The sequence below is a fragment of the Caloenas nicobarica genome, chromosome 36 (assembly GCF_036013445.1).
Source record: "Caloenas nicobarica isolate bCalNic1 chromosome 36, bCalNic1.hap1, whole genome shotgun sequence".
Lineage (NCBI taxonomy): Eukaryota > Metazoa > Chordata > Aves > Columbiformes > Columbidae > Caloenas > Caloenas nicobarica.
Genome location: NC_088280.1, coordinates 1 through 15,010, shown reverse-complemented (window position 1 = coordinate 15,010; position 15,010 = coordinate 1). Strand labels below are relative to the sequence as shown.

The window sequence follows — 15,010 nt, the reverse complement described above, 5'->3', positions numbered from 1 at the left end:
CGCGCTTGCAGCAGGGACCCGGGCTGGGGGGAGGCAGATCTGCGGGGCAAGATTGGCGGATCAAAGCGGCTCCGGACGGGGGCTGGATCAATGAGCGCGGGGACCCCCCCGGCGGCTTTCGGGGTGTCCCCCCCGGCCAGGTCGCCCCGCAGCGCGGAGGAGCTTTGCCGCAGCTCGGCCATCGCGTCCGGGGGGGACACGCTGGGTTTGGGGGGGACATGCTGGGTTCGGGGGGTCCCCGCAGGGCAGGGGGGGCATGGACACCGGGGGGGACATGGGACGGCGACATGGGGACGGGGATGTGGGGGGGACACAGGGACGGGGACACCGGGGGGACATGGGGACGGCGACATGGGGACGGGGATGTGGGGGGGACACAGGGACGGGGACACCGGGGGGACACGGGGACAGGGATGTGGGGACGGGGACATGGGGACGGGGTCACCGGGGGGGACACTGTTATGGGGGGGGACATGGGGGAACACAGGAATGACATTGGGGGACACAGGGGGACACGGGGACAGTGTCATGAGGGCGACATGGGGGGACACAGGGAGACACAAGGTGACATGGGGGACACCAGGGGACACGGGGGACCGGGGACGCAGGAGGTGACAGGAGGGGACATGGGGGGCCGGGGGACGCAGGAGGGGACAGGAGGGGACATGGGGGCCGGGGGATGCAGGAGGGGACATGGGGGGCCGGGGGATGCAGGAGGGGACAGGAGGGGACATGGGGGCCGGGGGATGCAGAGGGGACATGGGGGCCAGGGGACGCAGGAGGGGACATGGGGGGCCGGGGGACACAGGAGGGGACAGGAGGGGACATGGGGGGCCGGGGGACGCTCCCCCCGCCCGAAGACCCTCAGAGCAGCGAGTTCCACAGCGCGAGTTCGGGATTCGAATGTCTGTCACTGTCATCAGCGGGTCCGGGGACACGGGGGGACATGGGGGGACAGAGGGGACCCTGGGGATGGGGAGGTGACACCGGTGACACCGGTGACGTTACCGGCCGGTTGAGGTTCCTGTGCTGGTGTTTCCCGAAGGCGAAGACGAGCATGTCCGGGATGAAGCCGAGACACGGGCCCAGCTCGGCGCTCACCTCCTCCAGCGCGGCGGAAAACAGGCAAAAAACATCAGAAACGGGGACAAACGGGCAAAAAAGTGCAAAAACACGGCAAAAAAAACAGCGAAAATGGGGCAAAAAGGGTCCGCTCCGGGTCGGCCAGTACGAACACGCCACAATCACAGCGGCTCAGCGCAGGGTCCTCGTCACCCCCGGAGCCCAAAACCGCCCCAGCTGTCCCCAAACTGCCCCGGCTGTCCCCAAAGCCCCTGATCTGTCCCCAAACCATCCTGGGTGTCCCCAAACCCCTGTATTTGTCCCCAAACCCCTGTATTTGTCCCCAGCCCCGGTTTGTACCTGCAGCCGCCTCCCGCAGGCGGTTGCTCCCGTGCAGCACCCGCGGCAGCGGCTCCGAACCGAGCACGGTGGCCAGCGCGTCCTAATTAATTACACCTAATTAACACCTCCTAATTAACCCCTAACGAACCCAGGCAGCCGAGCACTTCCCTGCCATAATTAACCCTAATTAACCCCCAATTAACCCTTAACAAACCCAGGACGTCCAGGGCAGCCGCCGAGCACTTCCCTGCTGTCATTAATTAACCGCCGACAATGAAGCCCTAACGAGCGCTAACGAAGCGCTCCGGCCCGGCCCGTACGCAGGTTCCAGTCGGACAGCGCGTCCCCGGCGTTGTCCCAACCGTCGTCCCCATCGTCGTCCCCGTCGGGCTCCTCGTGCGGCAGCGTCACCGTCACCGTGCGCGACTTGTGGAACCGCGGCCGGGTGTCCCGCTCGCTGTGCGGGACGGTGTCGTCCTCCACGTCACCCTGGGGACATTGGGGACAGTGACGGACAGTGTCATGCTCCACGTCACCCTGGGGGCATTGGGGACAGTGGGGGACGGTGCCGTCCTCCACATCACCCTGGGGACATTGGGGACAGTGAGGGACGGTCTTGTCCTCCACGTCACCCTGGGGACATTGGGGACAGTGGGGGACGGTGTCGTCCTCCACGTCACCCTGGGGACATTGGGGACAGTGAGGGACGGTGTCATGCTCCACGTCACCCTGGGGACATTGGGGACAGTGGGGGACGGTGTCGTCCTCCACGTCACCCTGGGGACATTGGGGACAGTGAGGGACGGTCTTGTCCTCCACGTCATCCTGGGGACATTGGGGACAGTGAGGGACGGTGTCGTCCTCCACGTCACCCTGGGGACATTGGGGACAGTGAGGGACGGTCTTGTCCTCCACGTCACCCTGGGGACATTGGGGACAGCGAAGGACGGTCTTGTCCTCCACATCACCCTGGGGACATTGGGGACAGTGAGGGACGGTGTCATGCTCCACGTCACCCTGGGGACATTGGGGACAGTGAGGGACGGTGTCGTCCTCCACATCACCCTGGGGACATTGGGGACAGTGAGGGACGGTGTCATGCTCCACGTCACCCTGGGGACATTGGGGACAGTGGGGGACGGTGTCGTCCTCCACGTCACCCTGGGGACATTGGGGCAGTGGGGGACGGTGTCGTCCTCCTCCACGTCACCCTGGGGAACAGGGGACACTGGGGGACACCAGGGGACACCGTGTCACACCGTGGGGCCCCCCCGGATCAGACAGTACGACACAACCAGCATCAGGGGCATCAGCGCACGGTCTGTCATCACCTCCGGGCCCCGGGGCCCCCAGTTCAACCCGTGCCAGCCCCCGGCACTACGGGAGGGTCAGGGACCCCCATGTGTCCCCGATGTCCCCCCGTATCCCCCTGTCCCCCAATGTCCCTGTGTCCCCGCAATGTCCCCCCGTGTCCCCCCGTCCAGGACACGTCCTGCACCAGCTGCTGTGTCCCCGTGCCCCCCCAATGTCCCCATGTCCCCCAATGTACCCTGTCCCCCCGTGTCCCCCCACCCAGGACACGTCCTGCACCAGCCGCTGTGTCCCCGTGTTCGGTGACCCGCGGGTCCTGCAGCAGCTGCAGCACCTGCTGGAGCCCCCGCTCGTCCGGCTGCCGCTCCTTGGTTGGGGGGCCGGGGGGTCCTGGGGGACACGGGGGGGCCGGGGGGGTCCTGGGGGACAGGGGGGGGCCGGGGGGGTCCTGGTCCGGCGGGGGGGGGCAGCCCCCGGGTCCCTGCGGGGGGAAGCGGGACAGAGATGGGGGGACACGGGGGGGGCAGGAGGACATGGGGGGCACACAGAGGGATGTGGGGGGTACAAAGGGATATGGGGGGCACGGGGGGGGGCACAGGGATGGGGGGGTTCAAAGGGACATGGGGGGGCAGGAGCACGTGGGGGGACACGTGGGGACACGGATATGGGGGGACACGGGGGGGGGCCAGGTCTCCCCCACCTGCCCCCCCGGGGCCACAAACGCCTCCCCCGCCCCCCCCGGTTTGCCCCCAGCTCCCCCCGCCCCCGGTTCGACCCCCCGATGTCCCCCCCGGACCCCCCCCCAGCCCGGGCCTCCCCCGCGCCGGGCCGGTACCTGCGGGTGGGTCCGGGGTCCCGGGGGGGGTTTCCGGGGGGGTCCGGGCCGGCGCAGCCGCGCGGGCCGCAGGGGAACGGGCGCGCACGCGGGCGCTGAGCCCCGCCGGCCACCGTCCGCCCCGCCGCGGGCACCACGGGAGCACCACGTGCGCTGGGGGCGGTGCCGCCGCGCGGGGTGGGCGGGGCGGGAAGAGGCGGCTGCGCGCATGCGCGGAGCCCTCCGCCCCCAGCATGCACCGCGGCGCGGAACGAACCACTGCCCGGGGGTGGGGGGGGAAGGAGACTCCCCCGCTCAGCGGCGAGTGGGAGGGGCCGGTGGAGGAACCGGGGGGAGGTTCGGGGTGAACTGGGGGGACTGGGAGGGGGTCCCAGTGAACTGGGGGGACTGGGAGGGGGTTTAGGGTGAACTGGAAGGGGGTCCCAGTGAACTGGGAGGGGGTCCCAGTGAACTGGGGGGACTGGGAGGGGGTTTAGGGGTGAACTGGAAGGGGGTCCCAGTGAACTGGGAGGGGGTCCCAGTGAACTGGGGGGACTGGGAGGAGGTTCGGGTGCACTGGGGGGGGGAACTGGGACCAGCAGGTGGAGGAACTGGGGTGAACTGGGAGCACAAACCGGTCGGTCCCACCCACAGCCGCCACCCCCCCTGGGGGCAAAACCCCCCAAACCAGTCAAACTGACCCCCCAAACCAGTCACACTGACCCCCCAAACCCCCAAACCAGTCAAACTGACCCCCCAAACCAGTCACACTGACCCCCCAAACCCCCAAACCAGTCAAACTGACCCCCAAACCAGTCACACTGACCCCTCAGACCCCAAACCAGTTAAACTGACCCCCCCCAAACCCCCAAACCAGTCAAACTGACCCCACAAACCAGTCAAACTGACCCCTCAGACCCCCAAACCAGTTAAACTGACCCCCCCAAACCAGTCAAAATGACCCCCCAAACCAGTCAAACTGACCCCTCAGACCCCCAAACCAGTCAAACTGACCCCACAAACCAGTCAAACTGACCCCTCAGACCCCCAAACCAGTTAAACTGACCCCCCCAAACCAGTCAAAATGACCCCTCAGACCCCCAAACTAGTCAAACTGACCCCCCCAAACCCCCAAACCAGTCAAACTGACCCCACAAACACCCAGCGGCTCCGAACCCTCCGGCGTCTTTAATGCAGCGCCAGCCCCCCGCCCCTCCCCCGCCCCACCCCCCGGGTTCTGCCCCAAAAACCCCGCGGGGGGGGGGGGGGGGAGGGCCGCGGGGGGCCCGGGGGCGGCGGCACCGCCACAAAGTCCTTTGATTGCGCCAAAAACGGGCGGGGCCGCCCCTCCCCTGCCACAGCGGGCCGGGCGGGGCCGGGCGGGGCCGGGCGGGGCCCTGGGCGTGGTCGGGCGGGGCCGGGCCCAGGGCGGGGCCGTTTGCCCGGGGGCTATTTGACCAGGGGCCGGGTTTTGTCGTCGTCGCTGCACTGATGCGCTTTGTATTTCTTCACCTCCGCCATGTACTTGGCCCAGGCGTCGCCTTTACTCGTTAACACCTGCAGGATAACGAGGGACAATTAGGGAAATGGGGGGGGGGAAATGAAGGGAAAGCGAGGAAAAAGGAAAAGGAAGGAAAAGGGGTAGGAAAAAACAGCGAGGTGGGGATAAAACAAAGGAAAACAAAGAGGAAAAAGAAGGAAAAGAGAAGGAACCAAACAACGAAGAGGAAAGGAAGGGAAAGTGCAGGAGGAAAAAGGAAAAGGGGGAAATGGAAAGAGAAGCAAAAGTTGAGGAAAAAGTGAAGGAGAAAAAAAAGGAAAAGTGGAGGACAAAAAAGGAAAAAAGGCAGAGGAGTGAAGGGCAAAAGGAACAGAAAGCGGCCAGGAAAGAAAAAAATGGGGGAAAAAGAAGCAAAAAAGCAGCAAAAAGGAGGGAGATGAGGCCAGTGAGGGCAGCCCCCCCGACCCCCCCAGTGTCCCCCCTGTGACCTCCTCTGTGACCCGGTGACCCTCCAGTGACGCCCCCAGTGTCCCCCTTGTGACCCAGTGACCTCCCAGTGACCCCCCCGCGTCCCCCCCATGACCCCGTGACCCCCCATGGCCCCTCATGACCCAGTGACCCCCCCATGGCCCCGTGACCCCCCCATGACCCCCCATGGCCCCGTGACCCCCCACCTCCTCGTCCGTTTTCTGTTTCTTGGCCACCACCCCCGTCTTCAGGGCCAGTTTGTTGCCCCCGCGGCGCCGCCCGACCTGGGGGGGACACGAGCGTCACCGCACACCGGCCGTCTGTCTGTCCCCCCCCCGGTCCGTCTGTCTGTCCCCCCCGGTCCGTCTGTCCATCCCTCTCCCCCTGTCCGTCTGTCCGTCCCTCTCCCCCTGTCCGTCTGTCCGTCCCCCGTCCATCCGTCTGTCCCTCCCCCCCGGTCCGTCTGTCCGTCCCCCCCCCCCGGTCCGTCTGTCCGTCCCTCCCCCCCGGTCCGTCTGTCCGTCCCTCCCCCCCGGTCCGTCTGTCCGTCCCTCCCCCCGGTCTGTCTGTCCGTCCCTCCCCCCCGGTCCGTCTGTCCGTCCCCCCCCGTCCGTCTGTCTGTCCACCTCCAGCCGCCGCCGCCGGGACCCGTTTTGGGGCCGCTTCCGGCGCTTTAACGAGCGGCAAAACCACCGGCGGGGGGGGAACCGGGGACCCCCCGGGCCGGACCCCCCCGGGCCGGGCCCCGCGCTCGTCCCGCCGGGGCAGCGGCCGCCGCGGGAACCGGCCCGAGGCCGCGGGGGGCGGGGGGGCCCCGCGTCCTTACGAAGCCGAAGGCGCCGCCGCTCCGCTTGGAGCCGTCGGCCGGGCCGGGCCCGGCGCTCCCGGGCGCCTCCGCCGCCTCGCGCTCGCGCTCCCGCTCCGCCTCCATCTTGCGCTTGAAGAGCTCCAGGAAGCTGCCGTCGTTGGCGAACACGTTGACGCCGCCGCCGGGCCCGGGAGGAGGCGACGGGGCCTCCGGGGCCTCCCGCTCCTCGCCGTGCGCCGCCATCTTGCTCCGCCGCCGCGCCGCGGGCGCCGGGCGATGACGTCGGCACGGCGGGCGTCGCCAAGGCAACGCTCCCCGCGCGGGCCCGCCCCTCCCGCTCGGACGGCCGGGCGAGGCGGCCAATGGGGCGCGGGGGGCGGGGCGGCGCGGCGCGGCGGCGGCCAATGGGGCGCGGGGGGCGGGGCGGCGCGGCGCGGCGGCGGCCAATGGGAGCGCGGGCGGCCCGGCGGGGCGGTGGCGCCGGGGGAAGATGGCGGCGGCGGGCGGGTGGGCGCCGGACGCGGAGGAGTTCGAGGACGCGCCCGACGTGGAGCCGCTGGAGCCCACGCTGGCCAACATCATCGAGCAGCGGAGCCTCAAGTGGATCTTCGTGGGCGGGAAGGGCGGCGTCGGCAAAACCACCTGCAGGTGAGGCCGGGCCGGGGACCGGGGACCGGGGACTGGGCCCCGGGGGGACCGGGACCGGGGGTCAGGGATCGGGGATCGAGGGGATCGAGGATCGGGGATCGGGGACTGGGCCCCGGGGGTCAGGGACCGGGGGTCAGGGACCGGGGGTCAGGGACCGGGGGTCAGGGATCGGGCCCCCGGGGCTGTGTCCCCCTCGCTGTCCCCACACCGTGGGGGACACTGGGACCCCCCGGCAGTGTCCCCCCCGCCTTGTTCCCGCAGGGGACACCCCCTGGCAGCGTCCCCGTGTCCTCACTGTTCTTCTGTTCCTGTCCCCGTGTCCCCGTCCGTGCTGTGGGGACGCCGGGACCCCCGTGTCAGTGTCGGTGCACTGCAGGGGCCACCGCGATTTCCCGGCAGTGTCCCCACGTCCCCCTGTCCCCACGTCCCCCTGTCCCCACGGCCCCATGTCCCCACGGCCCCCTGTCCCCACGGCCCCATGTCCCCGTGTCCCCATGTCCCTGTCCCTGCTGTGGGGGACACCAGGATCATGGGTCGCTGTCCCTATTGTCCCCATGTCCGTGTGTCTGTCCCTGCTGCAGTCTGACCGTGTCCCTGTGTCTGTGTGTCTGTCCCAGCTGCAGTCTGACCGTGTCCCTGTGTCTATGTGTATGTCCCAGCTGCAGTCTGACCGTGTCCGTGTGTCTGTCCCAGCTGCAGTCTGACCGTGTCCGTGTGTCTGTCCCAGCTGCAGCCTGGCCGTCCAGCTGGCCCGTGTCCGTGAGAGCGTCCTCATCATCTCCACCGACCCGGCCCACAACATCTCGGACGCCTTCGACCAGAAGTTCTCCAAGGTGCCCACCAAGGTCAAGGGCTACGACAACCTGTTCGCCATGGTGCGTCCGGACCCCCGACCCCTGACCCCCGACCCCTGACCCCCGAACCCCTGACCCCCAACCCCCCCCGACCCCTGAACCCCTGACCCCCAACCTCCCTGACCCCTGACCCCTGAACCCCTGACCCCCAGATTCCTCTCACCCTCAAACCCTCCAGACACCCCCTGACCCCTGAACCCCCGACCCCCAAACCCCCCTGACCCCTGAACCCCTGACCCCCAACCCCCCCGACCCCTGACCCCTGAACCCCTGACCCCCAAACCCCCCTGACCCCCAACCCCCCGACCCCTGACCCCTGAACCCCTGACCCCCAAACCCCCCCAACTCCTCTGACCCTCAAACCCTCCAGACACCCCCTGACCCCTGAACCCCTGACCCCCAAACCCCCTAAACCCCCCTGCCCCTCAAACCCCCAGACCCCCAAACCCCCCAGAACCCCCCTGACCCCCCCAGACCCCCTGGACCCCCCCAGACCCCCCAGGAGTTCGACTCCAGCCTGGGTGTCGCGGAGCTGCCCGACAAGTTCTGCATCCTGACCCCCAAACCCCCCAGACCCCCCCAGAACCCCCAAACCCTCCAGAACTCCCCGGACCCCCCCTGACCCCCAAAACCCCCGGACCGCCAGGAGATCGACCCCAGCCTGGGCGTCGCGGAGCTGCCCGACGAGTTCTTCGAGGAGGACAACGTGCTGAGCATGGGCAAGAAGATGATGCAGGAGGCCATGAGCGCCTTCCCGGGCATCGACGAGGCCATGAGCTACGCGGAGGTCATGAGGTGGGCGGGGGGCCTGGGGGGGCGCGGGGGGCGCTGGGGGGGCTGTGTCCCCTGACACCCCCGACACCCCCAGGCTGGGGAACGGGGGAGCTTCTCGGTCCTGGTGGTGGACACGGGGGGTGAGGGGGCTCTGGGGAGCTCGGGGGGGGCCCGGGGGTGCAAGGGGGGGTGCAAGGGGGGGTTACGGTCCCCTGACCCCCCTGTGACCCCCCCGTGCCCCCCAGGTTGGGGGAGGGGATGGATTTCGCAGTTGTGTTCGATATGGGGGTGAGGGGAGATCTGGGGGAGCTCTGGGGGGTTTGGGGGTCCTGGGGGGGCCAGGGGGTTCTGAGGGGTTCTGAGGGGGGGGTCTGTGTCCCCTGACCCCCCCAGGCTGGGGAAGGGGATGAACTTCTTGGTCACAGTGTTCGACGGGGGGGTGAGAGGAGATGTGGGGGGGCTGAGGAGGCTTTGGGGGGCCTGGGGGGGCTGCGGGGTTCTGGGGAGGTTGAGTGCCCCCCCGCGCCCCCCAGGCTGGTGAAGGGGATGAACTTCTCGGTCGTGGTGTTCGACACGGCCCCCACGGGCCACACGCTGCGGCTGCTCAACTTCCCCACCATCGTGGAGCGCGGGCTGGGCCGGCTCATGCAGATCAAGAACCAGATCAGCCCCTTCATCTCGCAGGTGGGGGGCGCGCCGCGCCGGGGGGGTCACGGCGGCCCTGGGCCCCCCCGCGTCACCGCTGTCGCCTCCCCCAGATGTGCAACATGCTGGGGCTGGGGGACATGAACGCCGACCAGCTGGCGTCCAAGCTGGAGGAGACGCTGCCCGTGATCCGCTCCGTGAGCGAGCAGTTCAGGGACCCGGTACGGGACACGGGGACGCTGGGGACAGCGGGGACACTGGGGGACACAGGGACACTGGGGACGTTGGGGGGACACAGGGACAGCAGCGGTGGGGACACAGGGACAGAGACACAGGGACTGGGACAGATCCGCTCCATGAGCGAGCAGTTCAGGGACCCGGTACGGGACACGGGGATGCTGGGGACAGCGGGGACACTGGGGGGACACAGGGACACTGGGGACAGTGGCGGTGGGGACACTGGGACAGGGACACAGGGACGGATCCGCTCTGTGAGCGAGCAGTTCAGGGACCCGGTACGGGACGCGGGGACGCTGGGGACAGCGGGGACACTGGGGGGACACAGGGACACTGGGGACAGTGGCGGTGGGGACACTGGGACAGGGACACAGGGACGGATCCGCTCCGTGAGCGAGCAGTTCAGGGACCCGGTACAGGACACGGGGACGCTGGGGACAGCGGGGACACTGTGGGCACAGCAGAGGGACAGCGGAGACACCAGGGAGGGGACATTTGGGGGTTGGGACACCAAGGCGGGCACAGGGACGCAGGAGGGGGTTGGGGACACCGTGAGGGGGTTGGGGACGCAGGAGGGGGTTGGGGACACAGGAGGGGGTTGGGGACACTGTGAGGGGGTTGGGGACACAAGAGGGGGTTGGGGACAGGGCGGTGGGGACAGGGCTGCGAGCGGCCGGTCCGGGCGCATTCCTGTGCGGAATCCAGCGCCGCGGGGCCGGGCGGGGACACGGGGAGATGTCCCCGAGCAGCAAGCAGCATGTCCCCTTGTCACTGTGTCACGTTGTCACTGTGTCACGTTGTCACTGTGTCACCATGTCACTGTGTTACCATGTCACTATGTTGCTTTGTCACTGTGTTGCCTTGTCCCCAAGCACCGTGTCACCGTGTCACTGTGCCACCTTGTCACCGAGCCTGGTGGCACTGGGGGTGTCATTGTCACCACGGGGGGGGACAGGAGCAGGCGACGTTTGTGTCTGTGTCACCGAGTTTCTGTCGCTGTGTGGGGGACGGGGGGGTCAGGGGGACGTGGCGGGTGGTGTGTCCATGTCACCGTGTCATTGTCACCGGGTCATTGTCACCGGGCCACAGGAACGGACCGCGTTCATCTGCGTGTGCATCGCCGAGTGGCTGTCACTGTACCGGGGATGGGGGTGTTGGGGTGACACGGGGTGGGGTGACCATGTCATTGTCACCGTGTCTGTGTCATCGTCACCATGTTCCCGTGTGATTGTCACTGGTCACCTTTGGGGACAGGAACAGACCGCGTTCATCTGCGTCACCGGGTTGCTGTGGCTGTACCGGGGATGGGGGCGCCGGGGGGGCACGGGGGGCGGTGTCACCGTGTCACCGTGTCACCGTCACCGTGTCACAGGAGCAGACCACGTTCATCTGCGTGTGCATCGCTGAGTTCCTGTCGCTGTACGAGACCGAGCGGCTGATCCAGGAGCTGGCCAAGTGCCGCATCGACACCCACAACGTGGTGGTGAACCAGCTGGTGTTCCCCGACCCGCGGCGCCCGTGCCGCATGTGCGAGGCGCGGCACCGCATCCAGGCCAAGTACCTGGACCAGGTACGGCGGGGGGGTCCGGGGGCGGTTTGGGGGTCCGGGGGCAGTTTGGGGGTCCGGGGGCAGTACTGGGGGTCCAGGGGCAGTTTGGGGGTCTGGGGGCAGTACTGGGGGTCCGGGGGCAGTTTGGGGGTCCGGGGGCAGTTTGGGGGTCCGGGGGCAGTACTGGGGGTCTGGGGGCAGTTTGGGGGTCTGGGGGCAGTACTGGGGGCCCGGGGGCAGTTTGGGGGTCCGGGGGCAGTTTGGGGGTCTGGGGGCAGTTTGGGGGTCTGGGGGCAGTACTGGGGGTCCGGGGGCAGTTTGGGGGTCCGGGGGCAGTTTGGGGGTCTGGGGGCAGTACTGGGGGTCCAGGGGCAGTTTGGGGGTCTGGGGGCAGTACTGGGGGCCCGGGGGCAGTTTGGGGGCCCGGGGGCAGTTTGGGGGTCTGGGGGCAGTTTGGGGGTCTGGGGGCAGTACTGGGGGTCCGGGGGCAGTTCGGGGGTCTGGGGGCAGTACTGGGGGCCCGGGGGCAGTTTGGGGGTCCGGGGGCGGTTTGGGGGTCCGGGGGCGGTTTGGGGGTCTGGGGGCAGTACTGGGGGCCCGGGGGCAGTACTGGGGGCCCGGGGGCAGTTTGGGGGTCTGGGGGCAGTTTGGGGGTCTGGGGGCGGTTTGGGGGTCTGGGGGCAGTTTGGGGCTGTCCCCGTGCCGCATGTGCGAGGCCAAATGCATCCGGGCCAAGTACCTGGACCAGGTACGGGGGATGTGGGGGTTTGGGGGCGCCTGAGGTGTTATTGGGGGTCTGGGGTCAGTTTGGGGGGTCTGGGGTCAGTTTGGGGGTCTGGGGTCAGTTTGGGGGTCTGGGGTCAGTATTGGGGGTTTGGGGTTTGTTTTTGGGGTAATCCCCCTGTGCCCCCCCAGATGGAGGACCTGGACGAGGTGTTTGTTTTGGGGGTGGTTTGGGGGTGTCTGGGGTGATTTTCGGGGTGCCCCCCCAGATGGAGGACCTGTACGAGGATTTCCACATCGTGAAGCTGCCGCTGCTGCCCCACGAGGTTCGAGGCGCCGAGCGCGTCAACACCTTCAGCTCCCTCCTGCTGGAGCCCTTCACCCCCCCCAGCCCCAAATGACCCCCCCGGGGGGGACGGACCCCCCTGATCCCCCCAAACCCCCCCAGCCCCAAATAACCCCCCCACGAGGGGCTGAGCACATCAACACCTTCAGCTCCTCCTGCTGGAGCCCTTCACCCCCCCCAGCCCCAATAACCCCCCGGGGACGGACCCCCCTGGGCCCCCCCAGCCCCAATAACCCCCCGGGGACGGACCCCCCTGGGCCCCCCCAGCCCCAATAACCCCCCGGGGGGGCTGGAGGGCTCTGCCCCCCCCAGCAGCCTGACCAGCACCGTGTCCCCCCCAGGGCTGCTCTGGGTCCCCCCCCATCCATCCGTGTCCCCCCAGGCTGGGGGGGCAGAGCCGGGACCCCCCCAGGGACCTCATGTAAATAATAAAGTTGGGAAGTGGACAGAGGGGACTCGGGGTGACAGTGGGGGGCCCGGACACCTGGGTCCCCTGGGTGACGTGGTAGGGGACAATGGGGCGGCCCGGACGCCTGGGTCCCCTGGGTGACATGGGGGGTGACAAGGGGGGGTACCGGCCGCCTGGGTCCCCTGGGTGACATGGGGGGTGACAAGGGGGGGTACCGGCCGCCTGGGTCCCCTGGGTGACATGGGGGGTGACAAGGGGGGGTACCGGCCGCCTGGGTCCCCAGGTGGGGTGGTGGCGTCAGCACCACTGGCCACAGGCCCAGGGAACGCGGGGACCCTCATTAGCGGGACCCTCATTAGCGGGGCCCTCATTAGCGCTTGGCCCCCCCCGGCCTGTCCCCGTGTCCCACTGTGATCTGTCCCTGTCACCTCAGCGCTGGCACGAGGCCGTGGGGACCGAGCCAGCGCTGCTGGGGGACCCAGGCGTTCGGGAGGGACCCAGGCGTTTGGGGGGACCCAGGCATCCGGGAGGGACCCAGGCGTTCGGGAGGGACCCAGGTGTCCGGGAGGGACCCAGGTGTCCGGGGGGACCCAGGTATCTGGGGGGGACTTGGGTGTCTGGGGGGTAGCCAGGCGTTCGGGAGGGACCCAGGCGTTCGGGAAGGACCCAGGTGTTTTCGGGGGACCCAGGCGTCTGGGGTGACCCTGGTGTCTGGGAGGGACCCAGGTGTCTGGGGGGGACCCAGGTGTCTGGGGGGGACCCAGGCGTTTGCGAGGGACCCAGGCGTTCGGGGGGACCCAGATGTCCGGGGGGACCCAGGTATCTGGGGGGGGGACTTGGGTGTCTTGGGGGGGACCCAGGCGTCCGGGAGGGACCCAGGCGTTCGGGGGGACCCAGGCGTCCGGCCCCCCCGCCTCAGTTCCGCGGGGGTCGGGACCCGCCGGACCGGAGCGGCCGCTGCCGGGGGGGGGAGGGCCCGGGCGCGTCCCCCGCCCCCGGGCGGCCCCGGCGGGATTTAAGGCCCCGGTCCCGCCGGCGGCCCCAGAGCCGCCGCAGCCGGGGGACCCGCAGGTGAGGGGGGGCCGGGGCGGGGGGCGGCCGGGGGGGTGTCCCCGGTGTCCTGGGTGTCCCCGGTGTCCTGGGTGTCCCCGGGTGTCCCCAGTGTCCCCAGGGTGTCCCCAGTGTCCCTGGTGTCCCCGGGTGTCCCCGGTGTCCTGGGTGTCCCCGCTGTCCTGGGTGTCCCCGGGTGTCCCCAGTGTCCCCAGGGTGTCCCCGGTGTCCTGGGTGTCCCCGGTGTCCTGGGTGTCCCCGGGTGTCCCCAGTGTCCCCAGGGTGTCCCCGGTGTCCTGGGTGTCCCCGGTGTCCCCGGTGTCCTGGGTGTCCCCGGGTGTCCCCAGATGTCCCCAGGGTGTGAACAACCCCCCTGGTTACCATCTCAGCGCCCCCACAGCCATCGCCCTCCCGTGTCCGTCCGTCCCCCTCCTGTGTCCGTCTGTCCCCCTCCTGTGTCTGTCCGTCCCCTGCCCATGTCTGTCTGCCCCAGGTCCCCGTGTCCATCCATCCCCTGCCCGTGTCCGTCCATTCCAGGTCCCTGTGTCCGTCTGTCCCAGGTCCCCGTGTCTGTCCGTCCCCTGCCCGTGTCTGTCTGTCCCAGTTCCCTTTGTCCCCAGGTCGGTGTGTCTGTCTGTCCCAGGTGTGTGTCTGTCCGTCCCAAGTCCCTGTGTCTGTCCGTCCCACGTCCGTGTGTCTGTCCATCCCAGGTCCCCGTGTCCGTCCGTCCCAAGTCCCTGTGTCTGTCCGTCCCACGTCCGTGTGTCTGTCCGTCCCAGGTCCCTGTGTCTGTCTGTCCCCTGCCCATGTCCGTCCGTCCCAGGTCCGTGTCCGTCCATCCCCGTGTCCGTCTGTCCCAGGTCCGTGTCCGTCCGTCCCAGGTCCCCATGTCCGTCCGTCCCAGGTCCGTGTCTGTCTGTCCCAGGTCCCCGTGTCCGTCCGTCCCAGGTCCGTGTCCGTCCATCCCCGTGTCCGTCCGTCCCAGGTCCGTGTCCGTCCGTCCCAGGTCCCCGTGTCCGTCTGTCCCAGGTCCGTGTCCGTCCGTCCCAGGTCCCCATGTCCGTCCGTCCCAGGTCCGTGTCTGTCTGTCCCAGGTCCCCGTGTCCGTCCGTCCCAGGTCCGTGTCCGTCCGTCCCAGGTCCCCGTGTCCGTCCGTCCCAGGTCCGTGTCTGTCTGTCCCAGGTCCCTGTGTCCGTCCATCCCTGTGTCCGTCCGTCCCAGGTCCGTGTCCGTCCGTCCCAGGTCCGCGCGTCCCCGCCATGACCGTCACCTACAGCTCCCGCGTGGCCACCGCGCGGTTCGGGGGTTTCTCGCGGCTGCTGCTGCTCTGGCGCGGGAGCATCTACAAACTGCTGTACCGGGAGCTGCTGCTGTTCCTGGCGGCCTATATGGGGCTGAGCATGGCCTACCGGTGACACGGGGACACGGGGACACCGTGGGGACACGGGGACATCGTGGGGACATGGGGA

General features: G+C 69.1%; 2 protein-coding genes and 1 long non-coding RNA gene across 4 annotated transcripts; 1 reads left to right on the top strand and 2 right to left on the bottom strand.

The window, feature by feature from the left end:
• Positions 1-917: 917 nt before the first annotated feature.
• Positions 918-3,712, bottom strand: LOC136000987 (uncharacterized). Of its 2 annotated transcripts, none has more exons than XR_010607753.1 (4): positions 3,551-3,712; positions 1,725-1,893; positions 1,423-1,504; positions 918-1,104 (listed from the first exon to the last, which is right to left on the bottom strand). It is a non-coding gene; the product is annotated as an uncharacterized LOC136000987 (long non-coding RNA). The 2 variants fall into 2 exon arrangements; XR_010607752.1 differs by lacking the exon at positions 3,551-3,712 and adding an exon at positions 3,050-3,131 and having other exon boundaries at positions 921-1,104.
• A 986-nt stretch (positions 3,713-4,698) lies between these two features.
• On the bottom strand, positions 4,699-6,566 carry TRIR (telomerase RNA component interacting RNase). The gene is made up of 3 exons (XM_065655022.1): positions 6,325-6,566; positions 5,705-5,782; positions 4,699-5,086 (listed from the first exon to the last, which is right to left on the bottom strand). Exons 1-3 carry the CDS (start codon positions 6,547-6,549, stop codon positions 4,979-4,981), a joined length of 411 nt encoding a protein of 136 aa, XP_065511094.1. The 5' UTR covers positions 6,550-6,566; the 3' UTR covers positions 4,699-4,978.
• Positions 6,567-6,774: 208 nt separating this feature from the next.
• On the top strand, positions 6,775-12,528 carry GET3 (guided entry of tail-anchored proteins factor 3, ATPase). The gene is made up of 7 exons (XM_065655002.1): positions 6,775-6,954; positions 7,682-7,829; positions 8,455-8,603; positions 9,116-9,266; positions 9,341-9,448; positions 10,837-11,034; positions 12,006-12,528. The coding sequence occupies exons 1-7, from the start codon at positions 6,797-6,799 to the stop codon at positions 12,135-12,137; spliced, it is 1,044 nt and encodes a 347-aa protein (XP_065511074.1). The 5' UTR covers positions 6,775-6,796; the 3' UTR covers positions 12,138-12,528.
• Positions 12,529-15,010: the final 2,482 nt, after the last annotated feature.

Excerpts from the sequence above, each read along its gene's own strand:
- GET3 (XM_065655002.1), top strand. The coding sequence starts at position 6,797 with ATGGCGGCGGCGGGCGGGTGGGCGCCGGACGCGGAGGAGTTCGAGGAC. Across the intron at positions 6,955-7,681 it reads GTCGGCAAAACCACCTGCAG|CTGCAGCCTGGCCGTCCAGC; the intron begins GTGAGGCCGGGC and ends TGTCTGTCCCAG. Across the intron at positions 9,267-9,340 it reads TCAGCCCCTTCATCTCGCAG|ATGTGCAACATGCTGGGGCT; the intron begins GTGGGGGGCGCG and ends CGCCTCCCCCAG.
- TRIR (XM_065655022.1), bottom strand. The coding sequence starts at position 6,549 with ATGGCGGCGCACGGCGAGGAGCGGGAGGCCCCGGAGGCCCCGTCGCCT. Across the intron at positions 5,783-6,324 it reads GCGGCGGCGCCTTCGGCTTC|GTCGGGCGGCGCCGCGGGGG; the intron begins GTAAGGACGCGG and ends TGTCCCCCCCAG. Across the intron at positions 5,087-5,704 it reads AACAGAAAACGGACGAGGAG|GTGTTAACGAGTAAAGGCGA; the intron begins GTGGGGGGTCAC and ends GTTATCCTGCAG.